This window comes from Anomaloglossus baeobatrachus, chromosome 3 (assembly GCF_048569485.1).
Source record: "Anomaloglossus baeobatrachus isolate aAnoBae1 chromosome 3, aAnoBae1.hap1, whole genome shotgun sequence".
NCBI lineage: Eukaryota > Metazoa > Chordata > Amphibia > Anura > Aromobatidae > Anomaloglossus > Anomaloglossus baeobatrachus.
Genome location: NC_134355.1, coordinates 542,133,691 through 542,145,964, shown reverse-complemented (window position 1 = coordinate 542,145,964; position 12,274 = coordinate 542,133,691). Strand labels below are relative to the sequence as shown.

At 43.0% G+C, this 12,274-nt stretch overlaps 1 protein-coding gene across 4 annotated transcripts in view; it reads left to right on the top strand.

Moving 5' to 3' along the window:
* HLTF (helicase like transcription factor) overlaps positions 1-8,453 on the top strand; it is a 274,018-nt gene extending 265,565 nt beyond the window's left edge. For 2 of the 4 annotated variants that reach the window (XM_075340800.1, XM_075340798.1), the window contains exons 22-24: positions 1,299-1,479; positions 4,832-4,912; positions 5,065-6,453. In XM_075340800.1, coding sequence (XP_075196915.1) covers positions 1,299-1,479; positions 4,832-4,912; positions 5,065-5,217 — 415 coding nt within the window. In that variant the 3' untranslated portion in view covers positions 5,218-6,453. Of the gene's footprint in view, positions 1-1,298; positions 1,480-4,831; positions 4,913-5,064; positions 6,454-8,114 lie in introns of those variants that run through there. The other 2 variants (XR_012751708.1, XM_075340799.1) reach the window with 2 other exon arrangements.
* Positions 8,454-12,274: the final 3,821 nt, after the last annotated feature.

Below are 12,274 nucleotides of genomic sequence, written 5' to 3'. Positions count from 1 at the left end.
AAAACGCAGCAAAAAACGCACCAAATCGCGGAAAAAAAACGCATGCGTTTTTGCCGCGTTTTTTAGCCGCGGGTGCGTTTTTTTTAGACAAAAACGCACATAAAAACGCAGCGTGAAAAAAACGCCTAGTGCGCACATACCCTTACACAGAAGACAAAGTTGTGCGGTGCAGATACTGGCATCAAACCCCCATGATCTGCAGTAATAATCTATCCCAAGGATTAACCACATATTGTAGTATACCAACCCTATACTGTACTGGAGCTAGTGTTCCCCTTTCTAACACAAACTTTTTAGTTTTCTCATATTTTAATATGGGTAAAATTGCAAAGTGCAATATGCTTGTTAAAATTTCTGTCCTTGATCTTTTCAATTACTGTTTACAGCTCTGTGCCTAGATTCCCAGCCAGTGCAGTAGTCGAGCAGTGGTGGTGGAACATGTAGTGCTTACAAGCTCTTTCCAATTATTCTTCATGTAAGCACTGTTCTAAATCTGGCCAGATCACAGGAGCGCAATGTTAGCTGCCGATTCGATCAGCCTCAGTACAAGCAAAGCTGCTTTGTATAGTCTCCTCAGGATCACGCAGTTTGGGCCAGAGATGTAATACTGCTGCTGGTCTGAAATGTCAGTGAAGCAGGAACAGACTGCTCCCCCTTCCATCCCAGTAAGCAGGAGTCTAGGGAACGGTGTGCTCCTGCAGACAATGATGGGACAACCCCTTAATTATGGGACAAACTGATGGTGATTTAAGGTTGACAGCTTTTAGCATGATACATTCTGTTTGCAGTCTCAACTCTTACATTGACATTTTGGAGTCAGGTCCTCGCTAGAGCACTAGAGTATCTATCTGGTCTGCATGTGGTGGTAGTAGCCAGCATAGCACCCTGCCAGAAGTAGATGTTCTTTGGTATCATAAACTTGCATGTTTTCTGTCGCTCAATGGCTGTACTAAGTAATGGAAATATGTGGTCAGGTAGGAAGAGGTTCTGCCCCGTGCAGAGGATAGGTGATCGTGTCTAGATCGGTGCGCTGTAAACTTGCTTATTGCTTGTGATTTGCATGAATACAGGCATATTGTACCGTGTACAGCTGGGCAGGGGGTCACAAGTTTACGGAGGATGTATAAATCCAGTCATATCTCAGCCTTCTGCCCTCGTCTTTCTTCCCTTTAGCAGTTATGTAACCTATTTTTTTTTCTTTTTGCATAACAGCACAGGCGTGATGCCAAGTCTGATTTTTCCATCCATGTAATATCTGTTGTCATAGTAACTGTACACTGTCCTAATTTTGTGTGTAGAGCAACTGGCTTCATGTTTACACGCTTGGACGGCTCAATGACACAGAAAAAGCGAACCGAAGCAATTCAGACTTTCCAGAGCCCCCATGATGACTCTCCCACCATTATGCTGCTGTCACTGAAGGCCGGAGGAGTCGGTCTGAACCTGACAGCAGCCTCCCGGGTGTTTTTAATGGATCCTGTAAGTAGCTGAATTAAAATATGGAGATAGATATATATATATTTTTTTCCTTCATGTGAACGCTTTTGATAATGTCTTTATTTCTACTTTTGTGAACTGGATTTCAACAAGTACAATGCAGTGGACGACTGCATGGACAATTGCCCACATTTGGCTGCAGAACTGAACATTTCACCCTTTGCCATGTATATTGTAAATCTTTAGCATAGATTGACCGATGTTGCAGATATGACGTACACAGCGTGTTAATTTACTGTGGATTTTGTTTGTAAGTTTGTAAGTGTGGAGGAGATTTCTTTAACTTTCATCCGCAATGTTGTTTCTGTAATACTCTGCATTTTTTTGCCTGGAAGAACTGGATGTAAAATCTGCAGCATGTAAGACCAGTGTGGAAATGCCCTAAAGCGGTTCCTGAGATTACACTATTGAGGGGAGTCTAGACGCATCCTTAGTTAAGACCTGACCCATCCATTGTTACTTTATCTAAATGCAAGCATAGAAAACAAGATGTATTACAAAACTAGGCCCCAAGGCTGGGGCCACAGAGCAACACGTGTCCTGCACAGAAGGCCCTGGGCAAGTTGTGCAATCAAAACAATTTGTGCAGTGTGTCTGCACCTTGCTTGTGCGTGACTACATCAGAGCTGCAATTTGGCCACAATTAAAGTGTTAAAAAAAAAAAGTCAAAATGCATCCCAGAGCTCATTCGTCTTGCATTGAAGTATGTTAAGGCAAAGTGATGTGGGGCACACGCACTCTGCATAAAATACATCCATCTACACTCATATTATTGTAACAAACATCCCTTTCTTGACCCGACATTGTTGATCATCATTAGACACAATGTTGTGTGAAGATCGCATTGCAAAACATTTCAGTGTTTAGTCCCAGAATTAAAGGGAACCTAACCGCTACCGAGCTTGTATTGTACACTCTCCGCACATTATACCAAGCCCTTTTTTATGTTGCTTAGATATTTCTAAATGTAAAATTAACTTACTATACCCACACTGTGTAAGTCAGTTAATAACTAGGGGGGGTGGGGCTGAGGACATGATTTGCAAGAGTGATGTTATTGCGGCTCTTTCGCAGCTGGCTAAATCCAGCGACCTTGCTGCTGCCCTGGGCATAGAAAGCACGCCAGTGAAGTCAGGGAGCATACACCCAACTTCTCTGCACGAGATTGCAAGGATCTGGTGGTGATGTCGCTCCTGCAAATCATGACACTCGTGCCACAGGGGCGTGCTTACACAATGAGAGGGAGGGGTAATCGATGCCTCCCCCTTACTCATGGATTTACATAGCACTACCACAGGGTGTAAAATTAATAATGTTTAGTTGGTTTTGTCCAAAGACATTCCCAGTTACAATGCAAAGGTGATTCTTGGCCATTGTAAGTATTTGTTACACCATTACTCGAACTGCAGATATATTCTTTAGTTAATGATGATCTGTTATCACAAGATAACAACAATTCTGGAGCATTTGTTCTTACATATGTTTTATTCGGATCCTGGGATATTCTTCCTAGAAATGTAGCCATATGTTAGGGGTAAACTGGAGGTTAAACTTTTACTACACAATGTCCAATCAACACTAACTTCAGGCTGTTTACATTGACATATATTGACAAGTGGAATGGTGAAACTAGCTATTTCCGGGAGGAATAACCTAGAAACTGTATATACTTGTTGGGAAAAGTGGGCACACACAAAAATGCAACATGGGTCATTTTGGTTTTTTTTTTTGTTTGTTTTTTTTTATTAAATAAATGTTTGTATAATCAGTTTTGAACCAACTTGAGGAGAGACCCGCGCAACACTGCTTAAAAGATATTCATGCTCGAGAAAGGAAAGTAAAACATCAATATAGCTATTTCGGAAAAATAATGGTGGAAAAAGGACACAACAGTTGTTTGAATAACAGAGTGAGAATAAAATTGAGCTCTTAAATTGGCATGTCCGAAAAAAGCCTGGTCATGATCACATTAAAAAAGGAGAATGCGCTTCAGAATTATTTTCTGGAAAGTACTAAAGCTGACGTCAGGAAGAGTCACAGGTCGGCTTTAGTTGTAACAAAAAATGGTATTCTGTTTTAAAGCGCTTTCCTCATTGATCTTGGTACATCCTTGTTGTAGGTTTATCAAGAATCATCTTCAGGGTGCTCTTACAGCAGTGCTGGGGAACCTTTTTCCGTTTTTTTGGAATTTTCTGGCGACCTTCAGGGGCCGCACCAAATTATCAACTTGAAAACTACCCTAATATATTTGTTCAAACAATTAACTCATTCCTACGGTGGTGGCCAGAGCTGCTTCTCTTTGGTGCGGCTGTGATGTTAGGTGGTATTGATCATGTTTCTCACAACAGGTTTTCTAGGTTTGTCTCGGTCTGGAGAGACTGGGGGCATACACCTCACAGGACATGCTGGGACACACACATCACAGGAGTCGCTGGGGCACATAAATTACAGGAGATACTGAGGGTACACGTCACAGGAGAGGCTGGGGCATGTACATCACAGGAGGGGCTGGGCATATACATCACATGAGGAGCTGGGGCACGGAGAGCGCTGCGTGGCGGCACGGCGAGGGATAGGAGGCAGCACGGAGAGCATCGGGTGGGGGGCACAGATAACAGTGATGAGCACAGAGCACTGGGGGGTACAGAGCATTAGGGAGCATGGAGAGAATAAGGGGGGTACACACAGCACTGAGGGGGTATACAGCACTGGGTGGGGTGCAGCGATGGGTTGCGTACTCACAATACTGGGGGGGAGGAGTCACATAGCACAGATTCGGGAGGCATGTACAGCAGGGAGGCTGGTAAATCGGCTGCACCTCTTCTGTGACTGGAGTGCAGCGTGCTGCTTACCCTGGCCACTAGGTAAGCCCTGAGCTCGCTAGCACAGACCAGAGTTGAGCCTAAAATGTACGAGCTGCAGTCAGGTCCCTGAAGGAGCCCATACCTTCTAGCGTCCTCAGTGGTGAGTCTGTTACAATGTACGGGCTGCAATCAGGATCTGGAAGGAGCCCGTACATTCTAGCATCTACCCACAGGCCAGGGTGCGTGTGCTTCCTCGCATCACGCAGTGAGATTTAAAGGGCCCACAGCCAGCAAAAGCGTGGCTGCCTTCCGAGCACTGCGGTCCTCGGGAATGTGCCCAGGGGCCACAGAAAAAGTCATCACATGCTCCGCAGGCCGGAGGTTCCCCATCCCTGTGTTACTGCTGTGCTCCTTGTGAGTCTCTTTTTCACAGAATTTCCCTTACATCAGCAATCTTAAAAATCTTCATGTATTTTTGATGAAATATGGCCTCTAATCTTGTGACCATTCTGTACCCTTCAAACTGATAGGCATGGAATCCAGCCGCTGAAGAGCAGTGCTTTGATCGTTGTCACCGCCTTGGACAGACTAAGGAAGTGATAATTACTAAGGTAATCGTCACCATCACAGAGTACATGACATCTGAGTGTTCATATACCATGCATTGCTGTGTGCTCTATGGATAACACAAGTAGTTTAACTTCTTATAGTTAAAAGACCAAAAGTGATATGTTACTGACATTATCTTGTAAATTCTCCTTAGTTTGTTGTAAAAAAGTCCGTTGAAGAAAATATGTTAAAGATCCAGAGTAAAAAGCGAGAACTTGCTGCCGGAGCCTTTGGAACCCACAAGCCAAGTGCACGTGAAATAAAAGAAGCTCGGATTAAAGAAATAAGGACACTTGTTGATTTATAAAGTGTGTGTCATGGTCTCCGATGTAACGAAGACAGTTAGCCTGCTGACCCAGACTGTACAGCCACATATGCATATGATGTTCCTGAATATAAGACAGGAGATCCCCGGCCAGTCTGAGCATCACAGTCCATACTCGGACAGTGACCCACAGATGTGTTGATCTGGCCTTAATTGTTTGACAAGTTGCTGCCACATAAATTCCTTTACATTAACTTGCGTTCCTTAAGCATCAGGTGGGCTGATATGCTGGGAATTCGCAGTCAGTACACTTGCAATAAGTTTAAAAGATGAAAGAATTGTTTCCTCCAATTTCTGTTTTTCTAACTGTCTTTAAAGTGAACCTGTCACCATATTTTTGAGGTGTAAGCCAAAATTAGCACCTTAGACAGCACCAGTTCAGCATTCCATAAAGCTGCATGTTAGAACTTGACTCCCCCCTGTACACCCCAGAAATACCTTTTATATTTCCCCTCGCTTTATGTATATCATTGGGTCCAGTCCAATGGACGGCCTTGGTTGCGGCTCCTGTCCCTACTCTTTGCACTGATCACCGTCCTCCTGTGGTGATTGACGTGGATGACTCCTCTTGCACCATCCACATGGCTGGGCAAAATCTCGCACCTGCGCAGAGACACTGCTGGCTTGCACAAGCGCACTTTGCTCCGCCCTACTGCGTACAGAGCCGAGTACATAGGTGCACATGCGCAAACCAATGAGGTCTCTGCACAAGCTCGAGATTTTGCCTGAGGATGTGGATGAAATCTGCGGTGTCATCCGCAACCAAGGACACCCAGCGGACCGGACCCAACGATTTACATAGAGCACGGGATAACATGCACCTTTATGGAATGTAGCACAGATGCTGCTTAAAGGGAACCTGGCACCAGATTTGGGGCCTATTAGCTGCGGCCACCATCACTGGGCTCTTATATACAAGCATGTTAGAATCCTGTATATAAGAGCCCAGGCTGCTGTGTAGAACATAAAAACACTTTATAATACTCACCCACCTAGGTGGTCACTCCAGTGCAGACTGGTCAGATGGGTGGTGCTGTTCTCTCGGACTGGCGCCTCCTCTTTCGTCCATCTTGGGCCGCCTTCTTCTGAAGCCGGCGTGCCTGACATGTCCTACGTCAGGCACACAGGCTAGTATTGAGGTCCTGCGCACGCGCACTGATATACCCTGCTTAAGGCAGTATTTTAAAGTGCGCCTGCGCAGGACCTCAGTGCCGACGAGTGTGTATGACATAGGACGCGTCATGCACGCCGGCTTCAGAAGAAGGAGATCAAAGATGGCCAAAAGAGGAGACGCCGGTCCCAGAGAATAGAGAGACCCATTTGACCCATCTGCATCGGAGCAAACTCCTAGGAAAGTATTATAAAGTGATTTTTATGTTCTACACAGCGGTCTGGGCTCTTATATACAGCATGTTAGAATGCTGTATATAATAGCCCACTACTGGTGGTGGCCGCATCTTATAGTTACCAAATCTGGTGACAGGTTCCCTTTAAACCTATTCTTTATATAGTTAAATTTTTAATATTTTTATTTTATTCAACAGCTGTAATAGAAGCTCGATCTGTCATCATTTGTGCTTGAGCCTCTTTATATAGTCTTTGTGGTTAACATAGCATTGTGGTTAACAGACTAGTTTTCTTCTGGAAGAACTGAATTCTGCAGGATGTGATGGACTATGCCTCACCTAGAGCAAGAAGATCTATAGTCCAGCTCTGCTGAATGGTTAATCTCACCTTTTAGATTCACACAGGGCTCTTTTTTTTTATTTTTTTTATATATTAAATCAAAAAATCCAGAACTCTTGGCACTAAAGTAAGCTGGTTTCTTGTCTTCAAAAATGCAGCATTTTGCCATTTGTCAGGAAAAAAAAGCATGTGTGTGTCTGTGTGCATCAGATTTCTTTAATCGCATAGGTTTTTACTGTAAAAAGTAGAGTGTAGGGGAAAAAACACTCAGCTCTGATCTGAGTGTGAATTGCAAACAATTCCAGATCTCCTTAGGCAGTTAGTGTGGGGGGGAGCAAGAATACATCAGAGCTGAGTGTTAGGCCACAGTCACACTTGTGAGTGACTCGCGCAAGTCTCGCATCGCATCCCCCGACACGGCCTCACACACTCCTAATAGGAGCGAGTCGGCTGCATGTATTTCTATGTAGCTGAGACGCTCCAGTCCGGAGAGTGTGCGGCCGTGCCGGGTGATGCGATGTGAGACTTGCACGAGTCACTCGCAAGTGTGGTTCCGGCCTTGTAAGCATTTGCAGCTCTCCTCTCAGGTTAGTATTGGTGGGGTGGCTAGAAATGTGTTTATCATCGCACTCAGCTCTGCTCTATACTACACAGCAGCTGTAAAGAACAGGGCCTGTTTTATTTTTTTTTTCCTTTCGCATGATGCCTTGTGCTTAAAATTGGTCAACATCATGCCAGGAGAAAAATTACACTGCAGCTGAAGCAATTACTCCAAAATGCAGCCAGTATTACCCCCATAACAACCGTCAATACACTTTTTAACGACCGTCATTAATAAGCCTTATTTCTCAGGGTCATATTTTTTTATTTTTTTTTTACGACATTGAGAAAGGTGTATAGCATTACCTGAAGGGTAAAACCGCTGCTGTGTCCGCTCTATTTTAAAACAGAGTGGGTCAATTGCAATAGCGACAACTAGATAAGAGTGAGGGCTCCTTCTTTTACCCTATAAGCACCCTGTGATCACAGGTCTGGATAGTTGCCTTGGGGTAAGGTGGGCTGTTAGGATATGTGTACACTTTAAGTATTTGTGGCAGACCTTTCTGCATCAAAAAACATCAGGCAAAATGCTTCATAAAAACAATGCATTTTTTATAGTTTTTTTTTTTAATGCATTTTTTGTCTTTCATTAGCATGGGTGAAAACCACTGCAAGAATTACATGCAACAATGTGAATCTGCTTTAAATCTGGAAGGAAAATCGAAGACATGTCCATGAGATTTCAGAAATCACATTTACTTTGCTCGACAGTAAAATGCTGCATTTTTTTTTTCTTCATGGCAAAATGCAATGTGTGCACAAAACCTTAGACCCTGCCAGCAGAAGGATCTTAATTACCTGTGTCAGTGACTGTAAAAATAAAAATATTCACATCTCATATTGGGACTAAGTAAAAAAAAAAAAAAAAAGATTTTGTAGATCTGTTTTGACACAAAAAAATACAGCTTTTGTGTAAAACCCAATAAAAATAACCCAACATATACAATCTATCGTGTCAATTATTTGATACAGCTGAAAAAAAGAAACATTAAGGCCCGTACACATTATAAACGTAATGTGCAGGTGCACAAATCTTCTGTGCGGCCAATATACAAATTATACATACACTGTGCGGCAGTACACCAAGAAATAATGAATACATGCACTCCAATATTTCTATAAACATTAAAAAACATAAGGTACTTGGTTAGCTTTTTTTTTTTTTTTGTTTAACCCCTTAACGATGGATGTCGGACATAGCACTTTAGGGTACTGACACCTGCTCATGACGTGCTATGTCTGTCATGGATTCAACTTAAATCACAGAGTATTGATTCTGGGTGTGCGATCTCCTAAAGCATCACAGACCAATTGTTAAAAAAAACACCTTCATTTATAGATAAACACTTAAAATGGGAAAATGCCTGATAAATATACATCTAGTATCCCCATGTAACACAAAACAGACCTCCACACAGTGTTATAACCAATTTATGGGAAATACTACCTCAGACAACAGGGGAGATTTTCTTCCTCTGTTCTCGAGGTAATAGATCTCAGAGAGGACCTCTGTGACCTTTTAGGTTCATTCATGTCTCAAAAATATGTTTAAATATCCTTCCTGCATGAAGACAACTAAATCCACACTTCAACTCTGATTAAACCCAACGCATTTCCCCTCGACATTAGACGAGGTTCATCAGATGATTTTACGATGTAATCACATATGTCTAATAAAAAGTCCATCCTCAGCCACTTTAGATATAAATCGCTATTCACATTTAGCAATGATAGTCCAGAGTGATTTCCTGGTTCATAGGAGATATATTAATAACTTCTCTTGATCTTTTTAATTCCAAGTTCATATAGTCATCTGGTTCATTCTTCTCTGATGAAAAGATCCGATTTTCTCCCTGTGGGATGATGATCTAACTGGCATACCTCGGTGGGAATATGGGCCTTAATCTCCAAAGTTGTATGTACCCACTAATAATGAGGGGAATTCGAGGAAACACTCCCAAGGTCACAAATAAACCATCACTGCAAAAAAAAAAAAACAACAGCTAATATCAGAAGCCAAAGCTGCCATATACTAGGGCTATTGTATATTCCTCCAAGTTGATCCAGGAGCCGAGAATGATGGCTGTACAGTTCTGATGGACTTGCAGTCTTCTGTTTGGAGCGTTCCTGATTCTATTCTGACCCAGTATTGGTAGCGAGCCTTCCGAGTATACTACTTTTGGAGATTAAGGCCCATATTCCCACTGAGGTATGCCAGTTAAATCATCATCCCACAGGGAGAAAATCGTATCTTTTTATCAGAGAACAATGAACCAGATGACTATATGAAGTTGGAATTAAAAAGATCATGAGAAGATATCTCCTATGAACCAGGAAATCACTCTAGATATAAATCGCTATTCACATTAAGCAATGATAGTGCAAAGTGGCTGAGGATGGACTTATTTTTTTATTAGACATATGTGATTACATCGTAAAATCATCTGTTGAACCCCTGATGAACCTCGTTTAATGTCGAGGGGAAACTCGTCGGGTCACTCATTTGTGGATTTAATCATTAGAGTTGGAGTGTGGATTTAGTTATCTCCATGCAGGAAGGATATTAAACATATATTTTTGAGATATGAATGAACCATAGTCGGGTATCAATGTCCTATCCTAGTAAGTAACCCCGGAGGGTGCTACAGTTAATCATTATTTGGATACTTGATTGACTTGACCTAACTATTTGTACTATTGCATTTAATTACGTTTTTGACTTGAGATCAATTTTTGTGTATCCAGAAAATCCTCTCTGAGATCTATTACCTCGAGAACAGAGGAAGAAAATCTCCCCTGCTGTCTGAGGTAGTATTTCCCATAAATTGGTTATAACACTGTGTGGAGGTCTGTTTTGTGTTACATGGGGATAGTAGATGTATATTTAATCAGGGATTTTCCCGTTTTAACAATGTTTAAATATAAATAATGGATTCAACTTGTTAGTGTATGAAAATGCAGAGATAGATCTGTGGCGGCAGCAGTCACTGACAGCTGACTGGCACAAAAGAGATTCGGGAACCAATTACAAGAGCCCCCACTCTCTGATTGCTGAAATCATTCAGTCACTCTGACTGACCGATCACAGCATGTGATCGGTGGGAGGTGCTGAAATATCAGCAATTTCCTGCACAATCACTGCAGGCTGAGCTGGCGGTTGATGGCCTGCAGTTACAGCCAGAAACTGAGCATGCTACGCTTGGCTGATTTAACTGCTCCAGATTAAAACTCCATTTAGAAGGTTGTGGGAGAGAATTAGCTCCCTCTCTCCTCACCCCTATTGGCACACCCGTGAGAAAATCACTGGGCGCTGATGGTTATCATGGTACCCGAAGGTCAAACAATGACCTCCTGCTGTGCCAGGTAGACCCAACCATACACCTGCTGTAACCTCCAGCAGGAATGCGGGGCATCAGAACTCTGAGCATGATTCTGTCACTGTGCCTCCGACGGCTCCAGCAATCAACAGGTTCATAGGCAAATGTAAAAGGGAATACGGTAGTAGGGGAAGGTACGTAGGTGGTCGCAGGGGCTGTAGACCAGCTATGTGTAATGGCTGAGCTCCAAGGTCTAGTTTGACTTTCATGTGGTTCCTGGCATGCGCAAACACCCAGATCATATGGCATTAAGTAGTAGTAGTAGCCAGGGTGAATGCAGTCCCACAAGAAACAGACACTGGAGGTTTCATGAACAGAGAGGGAACTTTTACTCCACATAAACTACAGTGATGACAATGCACACTTTAAGCCTGTCTGTATAACAGTTTCCACAACTTATATTACAGTTCTTTCCTTTGCAGGATTAACTCGTCCTCATCCAAGCTCTGAGAGTATGTTAGCATCTTGACATCTATAACTGTCTTGGCTTTCAGCAGTTTGTGGGCTTTATGGATCTTGCTATTTTTCAGAGTCTACTGTGATTTAGAATAAATGGCAGCCTGGATTTTTCCCTTTGCACACAGGGTTTCCTTCTCCTTACCAGACAGTCACTTAAGGATTTAAGTGACTGGAAATAGGCCCACTGACTCCAGCATTCATTTACCTCTACCATCAAACTCATTCTTCACCTCTAGAGTCCTCTGTTACAGACATCGTTCTCATTTTTCCTGTCTGAAAAGGACCCGGAACTTTCTCCACCGCTGCTTCGCTTTTATTTAGCATATAAAGCAAAGGTAATTTTGAAAAAGGCCAGCAGAGGTCAGTGTGGATTAGAAATACTACAACTCTCAGAACAAGGCTTCAGAAGGTATAGATAATAGCAAAGATTATAGAAAAACACATACCCCAGCAGGGGACATTCTAGTAGTGTCTTCTCTGGGTCACTACATACCCCCTTAGTTAGAACAGAGCCATCCCTGGTGTTTGCCACCATATATATCTATCAATATACAGGTCAAATAAGTCTTATAAGTGCTCTTACCACAGTTGCAATTCCCAGCGGCGGGGTGCAACACCAACACGCACAATTCCCATCTGCATGGTAGACTAATTACTAAGCAACCTGTCAGATGCAGTCAGGGCTTAACCCTGTATCTACAGTAGATCTCTATAGGGCCCATGAAAAATTTCTCCCCAATGATAACATCTGAGTCCTTAGCTAAAGGTCCAGTCACACTAAGCAACTTACCAGCGATCCCAACAACGATAGGGATCGCTGGTAAGTTGCTAGGAGGTTGCTGGTGAGATGTCACACTGCGACGCTCCAGTGATCCTACCAGCAACCTGACCTGGCAGGGATCGCTGGAGCGTGGCTA